The following is a 21,036-nucleotide window of genomic DNA, read 5'->3' on the forward strand; positions in this document are numbered from 1 at the left end:
GTGCAAACGAACTGTTGATTTTAATGATGTTGCTGACAATGTACGTAACTGAGAATAATGTTGCATGCTGAGGAAGGTGAAGTGTGTGATTGTACATCTACGTGAGATGTGTGTGTGCACACCGTCTGTGCAGGATTCTTTTAAAGCCGCATGCTTTGCGGTTGGCAGTGTACTGGAACTGGCAGATCGGGTGATCAAAGGTGACGTCAGAAATGGTTTTGCTCTTGTAAGGTGCGTGGTTGATCAAATGACCTTCATTCAATACCATATTGTCTATCTTTGGGAACACTTTTCTTTTGTCGTATGTTGTATTTAACCCTTGTCTACCATTGCATTGCGATGCTCGGCACACAATCTCGTGATTCTCGTTGCAGTACAGAAAGCGTAATTCTCGGGTTGCCTGGGCTATTTATCCCCAAGCTTTTTTGCAAAAGAAACTTGGTGATATTGTAGTCGGCTCTGTCTTTCTGTCCATCATGCTAGCTCCTCCTAAACTGTTGGGTAGAAAGTCACCAAACCTGTTGGTTATGATCACCACATGGCACTAAGGTGCAAGAGTGGTGTCACTTTTGACCCTGCCCCCCTGGGGTAGGGTCAAAAGGTCAAACAGATGAAAATGCAATTGTGGGCATATTTTTAAACATTTTTCAATGAAACTTTATATGTGCAATCAACATTGGTAGACACATGAAATATTTAACGAGTTTTTGGATTTGACCCCCAGTTCATGCCCCAGGGGGTGGAGACTTAGGAAATGTATTTTTTATCTCGTATACTCCAACGCTACAGTAATAATAATCCACTTTGTCCTGAACTGACTGAAGCATCCTATAATTGTAGGAATGCTCTCATTGATAAATTATTTTTTTTGTGAACAACAAAATACTTGCGATCTCACTTTTTATTCCCTTAAACTATTTTTTGTTTTCTGAAGAAAATTCAGACGCTGGGTCCAACGGCCTATTACGCTATATCCACGGCCTATTACGCTATATCCACAGCCTATCTTTGTTTTCAGCAAGCATGTTAATTGGAAGCAATTGATTGACAGTTGGACTGTTGACTTCAGTAACCTGATGAGATCTCATTGAGCTAACTTAGTCACTCTCTTCCACTCCCACTAAACAAACATTTGTGGTTTAGGCCTCCAGGGCATCATGCTGGGCCTGAGGAAGCATGTGGCTTCTGTTTGTTCAACAATGTGGCAATTGCAGCTACGCATGCAATCAACAGACTGGGTCTTGAGAGGTGAGCCAAAGGGAGCCTCCTGGTAAGGATAACACACTAAATATTTACCGTATTGTTTCATAAACTTTTACACATTACTCTAAAGTTTTTTTTTGGTATGGCTGGGTGTTTTTTTGCAGAGTTTTGATTGTTGACTGGGATGTTCACCATGGGCAGGGCCTGCAGAGAATGTTTGAAAAAGATCCAAGGTATGACCGGTGAATTTGAGGATGACATACGAATATCTTTTAAAAGGTCAGCGTTGTGGTTGCGATAGGGAGGAGTTGCCATTATATATATATATATATATATATAAATATATATATATATATATATATATATATATATATATATATATATATATATGTATGTGCTTGTATACATTAATATCATGCAAACAAATCTGGAATTGTGAATATATTGTTACATGGAGGGGGTCCATAGTTATAATGCAGTAAGATTTTAGGATGGACCATGTGTTTTGAACAGGATAGATTGCCACATATCAGGGACCTGTTAGGCAAAGTCACGTTGATAAATGTGATGCTGAGGAGGCAGTATAGCTCGGGAAAAGATTGCATGGTGTAAAACCACCGGCACAGGCGAGGTCAGGTGAAGAATTGCAACTGAAAGCACACGGGAAAGTGCTACGAACTTTAAAAGGACCATTACAAGCTGTCAGCATGTGTGCGGGCCATGACGGCATAGTCTGTTATAGAGCCTTGGAGAGGTGTGGGCCACCAGAGCATGTGGCACTGCCCAACAGAAACGGCGGCCAATTACTGCTCATCGTGTACTGAAGGGCAGGGACTCAATGGAAAAGTACTCAGAGTGCCAGTTGAATTTGGATTGGGACCCTTGGGAGAAGACCATTCTCTGTCTCTCTCGCTCTTCGTCTCGTTGGCTCTCTTCATCTCCCACTCTGCTTCGTCATTGGGACAAGGAGGACTGCTCTCTGGAGATGTGGACGCCTCAACTGCATTGCTCCTGCTACCCTTCCTGTTCCTGAGCTGCACTTCGTTCTGCACATTCTCAGCTTTGCGCCTGTTAAGTTCTTGCCTGTTTTCCCCATCGTTGGAGTGAGTCAGTTTTCTTTGGCACTTCGTGGGGATAGGATTATTTATTTCTTTTCACTGTATCTTAGTTGCATATTCTCCCTTTTCCCTGCTCGTGTCTGTTGACTCACTTGATTTGTTCGTTCCACATCCCATGCAACTTTCTGTTCTTGTACTCCTTATTCTTCTTTATTCGTATGCAGCACAAGGCTGTGGCATAGCATCATTGGCTGATGACATGGCTGTGCTGCTGATACAATACCCTTTCCTGGTTGGAGCAAGAATTTGGAATTCAGCCATGGTGCCGGCGATAGCTCGCCTAATCTTTGCAAAGGACACCATGGGATCTCTAACATCTTCCAACGAATGCTGGCAGACAGGACGTCCATTTAACGTCCATCCATGGGATGGCACAAATATTGATGACTCACCCTACCTATGAAACACCGGGATGGCAGTTTATAGCTGGGTCGGGATTTGAACCCAGGCTAGACAGCTTTGAGACGAGTGTGCATAACTCTCGGTCCCACCACACCCACCCACTCCTGTCAGCCCCACCCACCCCCCATGCTTATTATAAATAACCCTTATAAAAGTAAGAAACGTTTTGTGCCTGCTGCCTCCTGTGCATGCCACCACCAAATTTGGCTTTCCAATGGGTGACCTTGGAGAATGGTAAGTTGTAACAATTGAATACAATTACTTCGAAACCTTTTGGCTGTTCACAGGATCAAAGATCCCGACGCAAACGGTCGTGTTAATGGAGGCTGTCTGACGTGACAATATGCGTTGCCTTTCCTGAATGTGAGCAAGCCTGGAGGAAACTGATGGCATTTTAAACTTTAATTTGCTCACATAAAAAGATGACTTGTATGAAATACAGAAACCCTGCTGTCCTAAATTGCATGAAGCATAATAGGGAACTTGAACCAGTAACTTCTGCTGATAATCTCTCAACTTGGCAATCGTATCAACTTTAGAATAAGTTAACATTTTGGAAGACTGTGTGGTCCTGGCTCCAGGAAGGCAAGACTACAACATCTGGGTTGCTTCCAGGAGATCCATCGGCTATCTCCGTGCTGCGAGCCTGTTTAAGCAGAACTGACCGGTGTAAATAAACATCAACAATAACTTGGCAGTCACTATCGTGATTGCTAAGGCCTAAGTCACATTTGTTCTACGGCGAGGATACGGCGGCCGTACGCCCTCTGAATTGACAAACGTGCTGCGGCCGCAGAGTTTCTGCGGTGGCCTCAGGGTTGGCCCTACGCTGTTTGGCTATATTTTACAGGTCGTAAGGTTGCCGTGGAATTATAACGCGGTGTTATAACTTTTTTTCATTTCTACATTCGCCGTAGCAATTCGACAATCCGAAACAAATAAACTGGTAAAAAAAAATTAACCCACTCGTTACTGTCCGTCTGGCCGCACGTTCGCCTTAGGGCCCCCCTGCGGTCCCCTTGCAGGCACCTTGAGGCTACCTTGCATCTGCCTTGAAAATTATATGGCCGCCGCAGGGCCCCCTTAAGGTCACAGTGCGACATCAAATGAAAGACCGTACGGCAACCCCACATTTTCGGTCTCCACAATTTCTAACACCTTTGGCCTGTCACATTTGCTCTACGGCGAGGATACGGTGGCCGTACGCCCTCTGAATTGACAGAAACGTGCGGTGGCCGCAGAGTTTCTGTGGTGGCCTCAGGGTGGCCCTACGCCGTTTGGCTATATTTTACAGGTCGTAAGGTCGCCGTGGAATTATAACGCGGAGTTATAACTTTTTTCATTTCTACGTTCGCCGTAGCAATTCGACAAGCCGAAACAAAAAAACTGTTAAAAAAAAGAACCCACTCGTTACCATCCATCTGGCCGCACGTTCGCCTTAGGGCCCCCTGCGGTCGCCTTGCGGGCACTTTGCGTCTGCCTTGAAAATTCTATGGCCGCCGCAGGAACGCCCTAAGGTCACCGTGCGACATCAAATCGAAGACTGTACGGCACCCCCGCGTTTTCGGTCTCCACAATTTATAAATATGCCGTGCGGCTACCCGAAAAATAAAAACATATGTGACTGCAACATTGTGTGACCGTGGAAATACTGCGGCCGCCGTATAATTGCTAGTGGCCGAGAATTTTGGAGACCCCACGGCCGCCATGGCAAATTTGACTTAGGCCTAAATAATAATATTTTGCTGATTATGTCAGTTCCAAAATTGAAGTATTTCTCCAGCTCGGACTCGCCAAAAGTTATCCAGGTATTGCAGGACACGTGCTACCAAACATCGCTTCCTACCAACAGGCCGTAATCGGACAACTTATTCTGGCATCTCCTGTATTTCTTAATTTATTAATATTACTTGCCAATACCACCCGTTGCTTGGCCGATGGGAATACTAAAGGTGGGGTGGAGGGGGGGGGATATATATATATATATATATATATATATATATATATATATATATATATATATATATATATATATATATATATATATATATATATATATATATATATATATATATATATATATATATATATATATATATATATATATATATATATATATATATATGAAAAAGGAAGAGGGAGGGAGAGTGAAGACGGGTGGGGGAAGGGAAGGCAGACGTTTAGTGGAGCGTTAATTACAATTCATACTATTTCATCAAATTGATTTTGCATAGAACAGCAGTGAAAATGAAAACAAAATAATGTCTGAAATCCATTTTCTACCACTCATATTATAAATACTGCCAGGATACGTCCGGAGATAAATACCGCCTGGAGATATATATATATATATATATATATATATATATATATATATATATATATATATATATATATATATATATATATATATATATATATATATATATATATATATATATATATAAAAATGTTAGCAGAGATAATGTCACACACACACACACACACACACACACACACACACACACACACACACACACACACACACACACACACACACACACACTATATATGTGTATGTATGATTTGCGCTTGACTGATTATCGGCAATGTTTGGGGAATCGGCAGATTGGAGTCAGTGTGATTACCGACTACAGTACGTACTGTATACAACCCAGAAACCTTGTATATTTCTGAAGCAGAAAAATTGTATATAACCTTGAGTCGCATTCATACTTGTTTTGGGGCAATTTCAATAAACAACTTAAAAAAAAAATGTTGCATTTATATAGATGTTTCAAGGAGATGTGCATAAATATTAATCTTTATAAACAGTTGCACGTGACGGGTGGAAAAAAAATTTGGCTCTACTTTAGAAAACACGTTAATACGCCAATTGGCTCAAAAATCTGGTGTTGTCAAATATATTTTGCTTTGAAACTCACAATGAGAAACCATACAACCTTTGTAAAGCACACGCAAATCATATAAAACAACCAATTGCTTTAGAAACAGTCACGAGGACAAAGGAAAATATGATGGCTTGTACACTGCTGAGGTAAAAGTAAAAACCTCCACCACAAGATATGGGATGAAACTTTGCCACCACGGTGACGTAACCAAGCATGAAGGCACGAACACATTCACATAGTCACTTTACAGATACAAATCTACCCACATGTACCTCTACTTTGTAGAGCACCTGTCAACTTCCTGATCGGGACAAGATCTGGACCACTATTGACTGTAGGGTACTTGGCAAGCAGCTTAAGCACTGCAATTAAATGGTTGATGAATGGCAGGCTTGGCAAGCGATAGCAAGCTGATTGGTAATAACAAAAAACTACGGTAAACATCGCCAATTTCTTAACATTTGCAGGTTTAACTCCAGATTTCGAGTTATTTAGTCCACGTGATCCGATCCTCGAAACTCAAATTATATTTCTATTTTATACTTAAATTAGTCCGTGAGAGTAGATTGTGGAAAATTGCATCATATAATGCATGAATCGCATCAAGCTCCGAATTTGAAAACTATAGCACTTACAAAAACAATGTATACAGCAATTCATAGGTATGAAGATCAGGCATTAGATGAGATATTTGAGGAAAATGGAAAAAAACAAAAAACATTTTGAGTGCTTTATCGTTATTAAACCATTGCGACCTGTTCCAACTCTAAGCATGGTTCAGCAGTCCGAATAAAATGGTGAATTAAGTCCCCAGCAAGGTCCCCCAGGATGTGCCATAAGACTCCATCAAGAGTGAGGTGTCCGAGGATGCGCTGATGAAGGATATAATTAAATACGGCGGTTAATTATCTTTAAAAGGCGTGTTTTAATTAACCCAAACACCCAATTATTAGTCGAGCTTCCTTGGAGTTTTCTTGGTGTGCATGCAAAGATTCAGGCTGCAAGGTTTCATGGTTTTGGAGTTATGGAGGACACACACACACTCACATTTGTTTGTAGAGATTATTATTTTTCGACTTGAACAAGAGAATTTGATTCAGAAATTTTGAAATTGACACGGCCTTCATGTTTATATGTATATGTATATGTATATGTATATGTATATGTATATATATATATATATATATATATATATATATATATATATATATATATATATATATATATATATATATATATATATATATATATATATATATATATATATATACATACATATTGTTGCGGTCACGGGTACCGAGACACCAGCTTATCACTCTGGGGGATTAATCCCCGGATGTGCTTGGTGGAGCCGGACCTGGGGCCACCGCTCACAATTAACGTTGTGGTGCAGTGGGTTGTTTTCGAATCACGAACGCCACCCAGTCAACCACCAGTTCCAGTGTCCACCATCTAATTATTCTGTTTAACGAGAGGTCACGTGGTTATCTGAGTGGGGAGTGCGCCCTCGGCAAAGCACCAATGTTATCTGATTAGATTTTAATTAGGGCGGCCGAGCGTTTTAATCGCTGGTGCGTGCCAACGACTTTTTGGTGAAATCTGTGGTAATTACCTCCCAGTCTATCTCGGTTCGGACAATGCTATAGCAATAGAAGGAAAGGACAAACACGAACAGGTTGGAAATCGACAAATAATTTATTAATAATAAAATAAATAAATAAAAATAACTTTTTATTTGCTGAGGTAAATAAAGAATGAATTTCAATGCAAAATCAATCAAACTGCCAGGAAAGAGATAAAGAGCAGGTGCTTATCGGGGGTTGACTTGCAGCTAAACGCAGACAAGGGTACCCAGCAGATCATTCAGGGGGAGGGGTGGGGGGCGGGGGGGGGGGAAGAATCTTCTCGCTCACAAGAAAGTCGTCCGTGAAGCGAAAACGTCCTGAAAATGCGTGAGTGCGTGTCACATCCGTCGCCAGCACCCAGCTTTGCCGTGCACCGTCTCGCGGGGCAGCCTTGAACGCCAGTCGAAGTCTGGAGTGCACCGAGATCCTCCGTCGCGGGTTTAGACCCTGATGTTGGTGATCAGCCCGTGCCTCACTTATTGGCGGCGCTGCTCACACCCACGTGCACACCACACGCTCGCTTGCCGAAGCACTGGGAAAGGCGAATTGTTTCGTCGGCGCTGGTCAGACACCCGCTTCTTGGTCGCTTCTCTCGCCTTTCGCTTTTCCTCTCCTCACGCTTTTCTCTTCAGAACGCTTTTTTCCCCTCCTTTCTCTCCTCACTTTTTTCTCTTCACACTTTTTTTTCTCTTCACACTTTTTTTTCTCTTCACACTTTTTTTTCTCTTCACACTTTTTTTCTCTTCACACTTTTTTTCTCTTCACACTTTTTTTCTCTTCACACTTTTTCTCTTCACACTTTTTCTCTCTTGAACATACCCCTGGCTCGTTTTTATATCCCCGGGCCGTCTCCGTGGGGGTCCGCCCCAATCTCAACCTGCCCCACTGGGGCACGGTTACCATTACGACCCGTGCGCTCTCAAAAAAGGTGGGTGTTGGAGCTCGCAAAAGAATGTTGCTGAGGAAAAATGATGGCGGGCTTCAGAGCTCGTGAAAGAAATGTGTGTGAACGTGCCTGTCATAAAGAAAAAAACTTCCCATAAGATAGGGGATCTATCCTTTACCATTCTCAACGCATCACATTTTAGATGTGTCTGGTGGGATTCGAACTTTGATGCGTTGAGAATGATAAAGAATAGATTCCCTTTCTTATGGGATGGCCTTTTTCTCTTTACGACAGACACATTCATGCACGTGAGATAGCCATTAGCCCAACAGAGGCTCGTCTACCCCCTTTCCATCACGACACATTGGCTTCAAGGTGGACGATTTATTTACATCTTTGACTGACAGTACATTTGATTAAGCACACCACGGGCTTTTCCTGAGCAAGCCTGGTGTTGGCGCAGTGATAAGGGCAGCGACTTGGGATCCAAAAGGTCCTGAGTTCAAGCCCTGTTGAGCCACTGAATTAATACACCAGGGGGTTGACTCAGCCTGTCATCCTTCCGAGGTCAGCGAAATGAGTACCAGTGTACTGGGCCGGTGTATACCCCGGTTAAAATAGGTGTACCATATCCCTGTGTCGTAAGAGGCGACTAGGGTTGCGTCAGGATGGGCATCCGGCGTAAAACATGTGCCAAATCACTATGCGGATCATACGGATGATCCGCTGTGGCGACCCGAAAGGGAGCAGCTGAAAGAAGAAGAAGAAGAATAAGAAGAAGGGCTTTTCTTGAGCAGTTATTCTGACAGCCAAATCCGGCTGTGGATCATTTACCGCATCCACCTATTTTCCATCGACGTTCGACACCCACCTTTTTCCATCGACGTTTGACACCCCGTTCAGCAGCTCTATGGATGCTAATTGGCTCTTTTTCATATCGGGGTGAACATTGAGGTGATAATTTGCCATTGACGTTTTATGAGCGCTTCACGTTTTCGCTCGGTAATTCTGGCAAATGGCTTCTTTCTGCCAGTCGGCCAGAACCACAGACATAGCATCGTAAGCCAGGCCTGTGCTGATTCGGGGTTGCATCTCGCTCTGATCAGGAAGGATTGATCGCGAGATTGGCAGTTTGTCACGTGCAACGATGCATCAATAGGCAAGGTGGATTTGGCTGAAGTCTGCTTGAGGCTCCTCCCACACTGGGCGCCGATAAAAAGGATGGAGCGACAGTTTGTGACAGTTGGTAACAGCTGGTTTTGGCTTCTTGCATCTCTGAGAGTTTTGTGAAAGCTGGGTGACGGCTATTTTCAGCTCCAATCAGTACCAGTCAGACAGTTGGTGAGCTGGCGACAGTTGAGTTTGTGACAGTTGGTGACGGCCTTGCAGCTCTGATCCCTGGTGATGGCCTTACAGCACCACAGTGCCTCTCAGTGAACTGGTCACCCTAAAAAGGCAGAGTTGTTACATGTTTTTCAAAACATCCACTTTCCACTTTGACTACAGACCAGAAAAACCACAGATATCTAGATATCTTAGTATGAGAAGAAAGGTAATTTTATCTAGTTTAATGTGGAAAAAACAGAAATAAAAAATTTGCAATAGATTTTTTGTAACAGGCAAATAAGTGATACAAGTCAGGGGTGGAGTAAACAGGCGGAGGCGGCGGATGTGGTGGAGGCGGCGGATGTGGTGAGTCACATTTGGAATAAACTGAATTTATTTCAATCAATAAGCTTTAATCTAATCTATTTTGTTATTTTTTAGGTGAGTATCACTTGGGACTTGCTGTTGCATGATGCAAGATTGATTATTCAACTCGTTATTATTGAGAGATGTCTCCTCCCCTCCCCTGGGTGGCCTGCCTCACCCCCCTCCCCTGGCCTCCCTCCCATGGCCTCCCTCCCCTGGCATCCCCTCTCCTCCCATGGCCTCCCCTACCCTCCTCTCCCTCTACCTCCCCAGTGAGAATACTACTATAAAAAGGCATTTCAAGAAGTCATACCTGGTAACAGTCGGACACAAATTTTGAGATATTTATTACAAGGCTTTTGACGTGCAGATGGTATACCCCTATAGTTTGTGGTAGTATTTGTACTAGATTTGTGGTAGTATATGTACTAGGTTTGTGATAGTATGACTGCACCCGGCCGCGCGCATGGACTGGCATCCTCGCCTGGAACTGGCTCGACCTGGGCGGCCATAGATGGCTTATGAATTAAACAAATTCTCAGGTTGTAAGGTTCATTGTGTTTTTCTGATGATATTGGAGGACTGTTATAGAATAAAGTAAGCAAGATAAAGTTCTGAGAAAATTGTGTCTTTGGGTGGAATATGGTCAATTTGGTCAAAAGTTGGCAGATTTTCAATAAAAAATATTCAGCAAAACCTGACCAATATGTACAAACTCCTAAAAGAGATCTAGTAAATATCTTTACATAGTTATGTATCTCGCAGATTCTCAGGATTAATTTGGCACTTGAATTGTCCAAAACGGCCAAAGGATAACTGATCCACATCCAATTTACTCAGAAAGGGTGAATTCGAGATGTACGTGAAAATGTGTTTTCCTTGTAATGCATTATCCATTAAAGTTCATAATTAAAAATACCATATTTGCTGTTAATTAGTGGTTTTTGCTAATTTTTTCACACAAGTGCATGTAGCTTGGTGATGTCTATCAACACAGAGAAAACTGAAAAATTGAATATTTTGACCCTGTAACGCAAATGATGACCAGTTCATGAAGTACGACCATATCTATATATATATATATATATATATATATATATATATATATATATATATATATATATATATATATATATATATATATATCGAGATATATGTGTGTGTATATATATATATATATCGAGATATATGTGTGTGTATATATATATATATATCGAGATATATGTGTGTGTGTGTATATATATATATATATATATATATATATATATATATATATATATATATATATATATATATATATATATATATATATATATATATATAGAGATATATGTGTGTATATATGTATATGTATATATATATATGTATATATATATATGTATATATATATGTATATATGTATATATATATATATATATATGTATATATGTATATATATATATGTATATATGTATATGTATATATATATTCCTCCTCCCCCCTCCCTTCTCAAATATTGACCAATTGCCTGTAGATGGATAATCCTTTCACTCACCTTTCAGGCCATAAAAGTTGGTTCCATAAGCTCACTATCAAAGGCAGGGCTGGTCGGATAGTTTTACGATAAGTACACTCACCTCTGAGCTGTTTAGCCTGAATCTCAACCCAGCTATAAATTACCAATGGTTTTTCACAGGTAGGGCAAGACATCAATGTGTGCACCGTCCATTGGAAGGATGATTGTGTAGAAGACCCATCTGCCAGCACTTGGTGGAAGTGCCGTCTCACTTCTTGGGGCACTCTGGGTACTAGCAAGACCACAACAATGGTGCCGCTTTTCTCATTGCACTCAGTGAGGAATTTCCTAAGGAGGAATTTTCTCATCCCCCTGGATGCCAACCTATGGGGATTGTCCATGCCCTTAAACTTTTAAATGCTGAAAATCGAGCAACGAAGCAGCATGTACCATTTTAGAGGACGGGTGACCCTCGTAAAACACTCGTTCTGATGACGCGTTTTCGCTGTAGCCTGGATTTAATTCAACAACAACAGCCGCATTACATCATTCTGTGTGAATTGTTCACTCACAACGGTTGAAACTATTGCTGCAAAGCGTGTAACAAGTGGCATTGAAGATGATGATCAAGTGAAGAAATCAGGAAAGTCTCATTCATTGGAGGTGAAATTAAAAGTTTTATATTGGTTTGATAGAGGTGCGCGCAGCATTGATATTAATAGAGAGATGGGACTTCTTGATTCTACAGTGAGAAACATTTGTGACAATCGTGATACAATCCGTAAGAGCGCTCGGACAACAACGAATCTCAGTGTTACCATAACTGCAAGAACTGGGCCTGATGCTATTGGGAAAATGGCGAAGATGCTGACCATGTGGATAGAGCATCAGAACCAACAGAACATGCCTGTATCTGGAATGGTCATTCAAGAGAAGGAGAGGAGTTTGTATGGTGATATAACCAAAGATACCAATGATCCAGCGCCTTTTGCTGCCAGCCATGGGTAGTTTGAGCACTTCAAGAGTTTCCATGCATTCCACAATCTCAAGTTGATTGGGGAAGCTGCTGTTGCAGATCATGCTGCTACCAAAATTTTTCCAGCTGTCTTCAAATCGGTGATTGCGGAGAGAGGTTACACACCAAGCCAGGTGTTTAACCTCTGAAACTGGACTTTATTGTAAACGCATGCCTAGCCGCACTTTCATCTCCATCATCTTCATCTCCATCAACTCTGGCCTGAGGCAGTGATTGAGTTCAGAGGTATTACAGAGGCTGAAGTCAGCAAAGCAAGGCAACAGAATGTGGACATTGCCCTGCAAGTGTGATTTGAGGAGGTCAACAAAGATGACGTTGAGGATTTGCTTCTCTCACACATGGAGGAGCGGAGCAATGAAGATCTTCTGGCTCTGAAGGAGGAGTGCATCAGAGAGGAATTAGAATCAAGTCTTGAGGAGGTTGTGCCTGGTAAAACCCTCACGACAAAGGTCATGGCTAACGGTTTCAAATTGGTTGATGAAGCCATGGCCATCATTGATGAACATGATCCTGACTGCATGAGAAGTTCCATGTTATGGAGGGAGATGGAGAATGTCCTGAAATGTTACAAGGTTGACAAACAGGAAATTAAGGCAGCCACTCAAATCTCCCTTATGAAGTTCTTCAAAAAACTCTCAAGCGAATCAGCCTCCATTTCATCTTCTGAGCCTTCGATCTCAACTGGGCAGTCTGCCACACCTGAATAAGTTTTCCACAAGTAATGTGTATTGTATCCAACCCCAATCATGACAACACTTATTAAAAACTAATTCATTTTAATGTTTTTTTTAAAATGTGTTTTATTTATGCATTGTTTACTGCTTTTTTGAGATTTTTCTGTCAGTCTTCAACCGTAAAAGGTTTAAATCTTTCCCGTTTGGAACATAACCCAGATTTTTACACGTTAAATATTTCCCCATAACAGCGTTTTGCGGGAACGCATACTCCACATTGTATGAGGGTCTGCTGTAGAACCTATCTTTGGTAGTTCCTATTACATACAGTCCTGCTACCTGTTGAGTTAGCACTAACACTAAACGTGTAGAATGTTTTGTTTTGTTGTTTGTTTGTTTTGGGGGGGGGGGCGGTTGTGCCAAGTCTTGTAGACAACTCGGCTTCAGGGGCATATGCCAGTTCATTCTGAAAACATTGGTATATGTAACTCCTAGCCTTAAAACGTGGCCGTGTGTGGTTATTCATCTCACGGCTTCAGTTGTGTTCCATTTGGTCTCTGTTAATACACTGTCTCTTCCCTCCCTTTTGCTGGGTTTAGGGTGCTGTACATTTCATTGCATCTACACCAGAATGGGATGTTCTGGCCAAACCTTGAGGAGTCGGGCTGTACAACAGTCGGTGTGGGTCCTGGAGAAGGCTTCACCGTCAATATACCATGGCAAGAGGTATGGCATAAGGAAGGACAAGCAGTGTGCCAGAAGGGTATTGTTGTTTGTGTTTTGCAGGGAAACGAAGATGTGACAGGTGGGCATTGATTCCTTGTTGAATGAAGCCTTTTTGTGAGTTTGAGTTTGTAAGTGTAATTTTGTGATTATTTATGCATTGCTGCTTCCTTTTTAAACTAAGGGAACAAAAGCATCATTAAATGTAGTCAATGTGTTTGCAACTTTCAAGGGTTCTGTTTGAGTATGTGCACGTCGAGTTGCATCAATCTGAACCACAGTGATGCGAAGAAAACATCGGTGAAATAGTATGCTCGGAATTTAAAATGAGGTCACTTGTATTGTATTGTTTTCGGGACGTATTTTGAAGTTTTCCTATTTTTTGTATGTTCAGAATTGTTTGGTGGTATTCAATGGTGGTGGTATAATGATATGGGGATGTAGTGGTGATCAAGAAGGGGTTAATGGTGTTGTTGCTGATGATTGCACTTGTGGTGATGTTGAGCCGTCTTGGTGGTTGTAAGTGATGCTGATAATGGTGAAATAGAGGCTTTTGGTGGTGGTGGAGGTGGTGGTCATGGTAATGTTCTTGATTATGGTTTGCTGTTGCAGATATGTTGGTGTTGTCGCTGCTTATTTTGATCATGTCTTTTTCATGTACTACCAGCCTGGAATGACAGATGCTGACTACCTTGCTGCTTTCCATCACATTGTCCTACCAATTGCATACCAGGTAATGGAGTCCTCATTCTCCTCCTTAGTAACCCGCACTCAAAGTCGTTTTCTCCAGCCTGTTCATTCTCTCTGCAAACTCACCAGAACCATAAATATATTTAGTTTGTGTTTTACCAGCCTGTGAGGTTCATGGGATGTAATCATAGACTAGGAGAGCATTTCATGTCTGCCAAATGATTTGCATACTTAATCTGGCCATTCACAAGACCATGAGTTAAGAGTTTAGACACAGTGGCTAAAAGAGCCCAACTTTACTTTGACCTTACAATAAAAGTGTTAGCCAAAGGGTTTGCACAATCTTGTGCATGAAATTGTGTCATAGTGTTAAAACTCTCAAATTTAAACACAAATAAAATTGGAAAGTCAAAGTTGAACATTCTGAAGAACATTCTGAAATCAACTATCGGTTCAAATGCCGCGTTTTTTTATATCTGTTAATCCATGTATTTTACAACCCGTCACATTAGCTCCGAATAGATTGACTGAACTCTACTCAGCTAATTAGACACCCATTTGATGATATTGTGCAGTATAGTGCCACCTAACAAGAAAAGCTTAAGCTTTATGGAAAGATGTGCATACAAAATCTCGTTTATTGGTCACCGTGGGAATTTCCATCAGATATTAATTTTTTTCTGTCTCCTATTTCATTACCATGGTGAAATGGAGCCAAAATGTATTCACTAAGAGGCTTTTTTTTTTTTTTTTTTTTTTGGTTTACAGAATTTTATGTATTTATTTGCAAATTCAAAAAGATAGTTAAAGCTCAGACTACTACTACTGCTACAACTACAACTACTATTGCTACTACTACTATGTTTACTACTACATTAATCGGCTCCATTGTTTCCTATGCCACCCTGAGGTGGACAGAGGTGGTTTACATATCTGTTTGTCTGTGAGGAGGGTATCTCAAAAAGTTATGGATGGATTAGGCCGAAACTTGGTGGACGGGTTGGGTGTGTGACAAGGACCCATCAATTTGATTTTGATAAGGATCCGGATCCAGATACTAGGTCCCCCAAAACTGATTACCGTATTTTCCAGTGTATAAACCGCACTTTTTTATCGGCAAAAAGGTAAAACTTGAGGGTGTGATCAATACATGGGTATCGAAAAAAAAAGTCTTAAAAATGATCAATGCTGAATTTCAATTATATTCCAAATGCACACTTTTGTTTTGCAGTCAGAACTGCTTTTAAGCTCAATTCTACCATTTACATTTTGAAAATCGGTTCAGGTTAAGAGTTTGTACAATGTTTTATTAACCGTGTGCAGAAATTAAATAAATAAAAAACGGAGACACCAGGAGTTTAGGTGCGTGGCATGTATTTAGAGCCTCATGGCTCTGAAAATTCCATTAAACACAAAAAAGAAGAAGATGAACACCTTGTCTCACATCAAAAGAAGAATTATTCACAATAGCCAGGGGTTCACACAATTTATTTTTATTTTTATTTTATTTGGTTCTCCAATGAGTACTCGCAGAAATGGTTTGGTACTCACGGGAAAAAAATAATGTCGGCTTCGAGCTTGCTCGTCGACTTTCCCAAGTGCCACTCCGACTTTTAAAACGCCTCTCAGTTTCGAATGCACCTCACTCCTCTGTAAGTGCTCTCTCAGAATGTCAGCTCAAGACAAAACACTCGCAAGACATTCTTTTTTTTCGTTTTCCGACGCTCCTGAACCTCCTCTTGTTCCTCCTTTGTCACGTGTTCTCCTTAGATCTTTTTTCCTTTATCTTCTAAGTTATAAACCCACAATATCACTTGCAAATTATAACATTATCATTTATAAACTTAATTTTGAAATTGCAGTGGATCAATTATCAGAATTGGAACATGGAACAATGGAACAATCTTACCTACATAAGCTGAGAAACCCTCCTCTTCTTCCACTTTGCCCACGTATTCTCCTCAGAGATATATATATATATATATATATATATATATATATATATATATATATATATATATATATATATATATATATATATATTTTTTTTAATCTTGTATGTTATAATATATCTTACAAATTCTAATGTTATCGTTTTAAACTTTATGTTGTGTACTTCAATTAAATTTTGAAATAACAGCACAGTACTGTATATCTGAATTATCAGGGAAGAATCTCAGCTACACGCGTTGAAAAACCTATCAAAATCCTCTGTTGTGCTCGTATGTTTTTGAGCTTTCAGAGCACCTTTGAAGTACGCATTTAGTTTGTTTTTTTCCGACGCCTGCGTACCAGTTATGTGAACCCGTGACATTGGGTGACAATAGCTAGTCGAATGACGGAGCACCCACTTGAAATAAGCTTGCGCGCAAATGTATGTTCATCTGACAACAGGCTGGGGGCTGTCACGTGACCCTCAAGAAGGGCCGCTTTATGCTTCTTGAGTGCCTCAGCTTACGTCACCAGATTACATCATGTACCATTCATTATTTCTATCAAGGTGTTCATTCACCACAGCGTTCAAGCACTCTGTCTGCCGGTCTGCAGAAGAGTTTGGGAACCAGGAAGTTGGGAGTGATTCGGCATGGACGAGTCCATCATCTGGCAATGGAGAACAAGCAAAGCAATGATAGAGAAGGTGCCAAGGAAGAAGAAGGCGCTGAGGTGGAAAGTCAGCAAGGGGAGCTTCTCGTTGCTTGGGTCCAGGAGACGGGAGAGAGCAGAGGGTTCCTTCATCTCAACACTTGCTCTCAGGCTGAAGATGAAGAGCTGAGTTAAGGAGGATGACATTGGGGACTTCACGACCAGCCTGCCATGGACTTACAGGTTCATGCCACGCTATCAACTGTCGGTTTGATGCCACACACACATCTCCCAGCATCTACCCAATGATATGGCTGATAAGATGCCGCACTTCCAGTCCTACATCATCAAGCTTCACCAAGAGCATAAATATACCCTCAGCAGGATCGGGAATGCCGATTAGACTCCCCCCCTTACCTTCGACTTACCGATAGGGACAACCATCGCATTTGAAAGAGAGAGCGCAATGTGATGATCAACACGACTGGTCACGAGAAGGACCGATTCACCATCATGCTCGCCTGCACCACAGATTGTGGCAAGCTTCCCCCATATGTCGTGTTGAAGAGGAAGACTGCCCAAAGACAAGTTTCCAGCCAGTGTCATTACCTTCGCAAACTTTGTTGCGAAGGTTATGTTTTGATCTCTGTGTATTTATTTATTTATTCATTTATTTATTTATTTATTTATTTGTGAATATGTGTGTTTGTTTGTTTGTTATTCGCATAACTCCAAAAGTATTGAACTGAATCGCAGAAAATTTGGTGGGATGATTGGTTATCATCCGAGGACCATTTGATTAGATTTTGGGAGTGATCGGGTCAAAGGTCAAGGTCATGAAAAGGTCAAAATCGTCAGTTTTACCATAGCTTGGTCAATTTGCATGCAACTAATGCCAAAATGTTCAGAATTCAATGCCCCATCTTGTGATATGTGACATGACACAATGACGTAATAACCCTTATTAGCGGTTGGGAGTCAAAGGTCGGGGGGGGGGGTCACGACATTGCAAAATGTGCGGTTTTAGTCATAACACGGTCAATTCTTATCTGATTTGCATGAAACCACCAAAATGTTGACTGTTCTGTTCCCCACACTCTAATACCAATTACAAAATTAAGAGTACAAATGTCAAGGTTGAGGTCATGAAAAGGTCAAAAACATCATTTTTGTACAATGAATGTTTGTTTGTTCACAATAAATAACTTATTTAGAAAAACAGAAACTCGTGTGTGCTAAATGCCCCTAAAATGCCAGAAAATAATTTCTTATAATGTGACCAGTTGTCAGATTGACTTGACACTGACACCCAAGAAGGTCAGGGAATTCATACACAAATTGTACAATGTACATGAATCAGTGTCAAACAGCAGGAAATTTAATGTTTTTAAGCCATCATAACACATTAGATGGCAGATGTGGTATGGGATTAAATACCCTCACAATCAACAGTTTCTGGGGGGGGGGTGCAAAATGTAGCGTTGGCGAAGGTATGCGCTCTACTGAGTGCCCGCTCTAGTTGTTTGTGCACAGCAGAAGGGGTGGATAGACAAGGGACTGGTCCAGGACTGGGTGCACATGGTCTGCAGTCGTAGGCCAGATGGTGGTCTCCCCCGATGATGGAGAATGTTAGTCCTGAATGTGTTCATATGTCACAAGACCAATAACACCAAATGCTTCTCCGTCGGACCAACATCGATCTCGTCGTCATCCCAGGTGGGATGACCACTCCTGCAGCCCCTCGATGTGTCCATCAACAAGCTGTTCAAGGACGGGCTACGTCACTCCTGGTCTGACTGGATAACGAGTGGGGAGAAGATCAACACCAAGAGCGGGAGGATGAGAAACGTCGACCTTCCGATTATCTGCGGCTGGATCATCAAGATGTGGGAAGAGATACTGTCGGACATCATCAAGAAAGCATTTCTGAAATGCTGCATCTCCAGCCACATGGACGGCACAGAGGACGACATCATTTGGGAGGAGGAGGAGGAGGAGGAGGAGGAGGAGGCTGCAAATGACGGTGACAGCGACGTGGGCTTTCTCTACCCTGATTCGGACAAGGAGTTACGTGCCGTCTGCGATGAGGATTTCATTTTCTTCATTTTTCTAGTAACAAATAATCCTCTTTATAATATTAAAAAAATAAGAAAAATATAAACTTCTTGTAAATGAGAATAAGACTGTTAGACAATTAAGTGGACATTGGAGTAAGCATGTTGATACCTCCATAATTTTGTTCTGTACAAACGTATTTAGATCCAGATCTGATAATAAAATGATCAATATATTCATTTATTTTGAGGGTGAAAATCAGGGGTGCGGTTAATACACCGGAAAATACGGTATGTAGCACGCTATTTCAAAAAGCTCTGGATGTTATGACAAAACTTGGTTGAGTTGGTAAGTGACAAGAACAAGCCAATTAGATTTTGGTTAAGGTTCAGATGCATATCTGATCTATCAGTGGGATACAAAACATAAACTGTTCAGCCTGGCAGAGGTATTATATGCGTTCTTCCAAGTGCCATTTTAGTTCTCGCATGTGTGTGTGTGTGTGTGTGTGTGTGTGTGTGTGTGTGTGTGTGTGTGTGCGCGTGTGTGTGTCTGTGTGTGCGTGTGTGTGTGTGTGTGTGTGTGTGCGTGTGTGTGGGTGTGTGTGGGTGCGTGTGTGCGTGTGCGCGTGTGTGTGTGCGCGCGCGTGTGTGTGTGTGCGTGTGTGTGCGCGTGTGTGCGTGCGCGTGCGTGTGTGTGTGCGCGTGCGTGTGCGTGCGTGCGCGTGCGTGCGTGCGCGCGCGTGTGTGAGGGGGAGGGGGGATCAGCCAGGAAACGATTTTCTGCCTTAAATCTTTCATGAACTGGCTGACCAGGTCTGACTTGGGGCTGAACGTGACGGGGATTTTGAATTTGTTTAGGGTGCCAGCTATACCTTGTCTGCACTTCCCAAATTACACCGTGGAATCTTTAACATCCATCAATGACCAGTGGTGACATACGGGTCCTCTGGCTTAATGCTCTTCCAATGGTCGTCACACACATTGATGCATTATCCTGCCTGCGGAACACATTTTATCGATGGGTCGGGATTCAAATCCAGGGTAGACAACTTGGAGGTGTGAGTGAGCCCACCTCTAGGCTATCCTGCCAGTAATAAAGTCCAGCCACTCAGCTACATGCTATATTTGCAGCAACCATGCATACCCATATGAAATGTGCTCCAACTTCTTTAGTGCACACATTTATTCCTTCTGGTTTACAGGTTTAGTCCTGATCCAATTCGCAATACCTTCCTCCCATTTTAGATGCATTTGGTGAAGTTGAAGTCTCCCCTTCCAATCTCCCACCTCTTTTTTTCCAGTTTTTCTTTCCTGAGAGTTTTCTCCTGCTGCATCCATCTTGTCCACCACCTGCATCTTCCCCTACCCCTCATTCTTGCCCATATCCCTTGTTTGTCCGTCGCCATCTATTTTGTCCCTCGGCCCTGCTGTTGGTGTTTCCTTCTCTCTTTCTGTTGTTCCTTTTGTTCTGTTGCGTCTTCAACCATTCTTTGTTGTAGCTCTTCCACGAGCTTTAACTTTTCTACAAAATAAAATAAAATAAAAGGATAATTAAAGCTGCTCAGCCATGTGAGAAAGCCGGCACTTCAGATGACATCTTAGAGAAATGAATGACCCAGATTTCTAAATCTGCAATGATGTTTTTTTGTATATATTGTACATGCTTTGATCTCTAAATTTTGTGACCTTTTCATTGACTTTCCTCACCTCCACCCCACATCCCCCACTTAACCCATTCCTTTTGCTGCAGTTTTGTCCTCAACTGGTGTTGGTCTGTGCTGGCTATGACTCACTGTCAATGGACCCAGAGGTATGATTACCTCCTTGGTCTTCAAGGTGATGTCAGACATGCTTGACTTCCACCAACTGTTGGATTTCTCCTTGTTTTCCAATAATTGGTTGATATTTTGATAAGAAAAGCTATTCCACAACCCAACCCCACTCTGTTGCTGACATTGTAA

At 41.7% G+C, this 21,036-nt stretch overlaps 1 protein-coding gene across 1 annotated transcript in view; it reads left to right on the forward strand.

Annotated features, from left to right (window-relative positions):
- Positions 1 to 21,036, forward strand: part of LOC147008719 (protein deacetylase HDAC6-like) — a 98,368-nt gene that overhangs the window by 25,532 nt on the left and 51,800 nt on the right. Inside the window, exons 7-12 of the mRNA XM_085864505.1 lie at positions 134 to 231; positions 1,144 to 1,248; positions 1,368 to 1,436; positions 13,622 to 13,748; positions 14,413 to 14,478; positions 20,826 to 20,885. Of these exons, the coding sequence (XP_085720631.1) occupies positions 134 to 231; positions 1,144 to 1,248; positions 1,368 to 1,436; positions 13,622 to 13,748; positions 14,413 to 14,478; positions 20,826 to 20,885 (525 nt within the window). The remainder of the gene's footprint in view (positions 1 to 133; positions 232 to 1,143; positions 1,249 to 1,367; positions 1,437 to 13,621; positions 13,749 to 14,412; positions 14,479 to 20,825; positions 20,886 to 21,036) is intronic.

The sequence above is a fragment of the Eptatretus burgeri genome, chromosome 18, assembly GCF_056783735.1.
Source record: "Eptatretus burgeri isolate ZD-2024b chromosome 18, Ebu_testis_v1, whole genome shotgun sequence".
In the NCBI taxonomy this organism is placed as follows: Eukaryota; Metazoa; Chordata; class Myxini; order Myxiniformes; family Myxinidae; genus Eptatretus; species Eptatretus burgeri.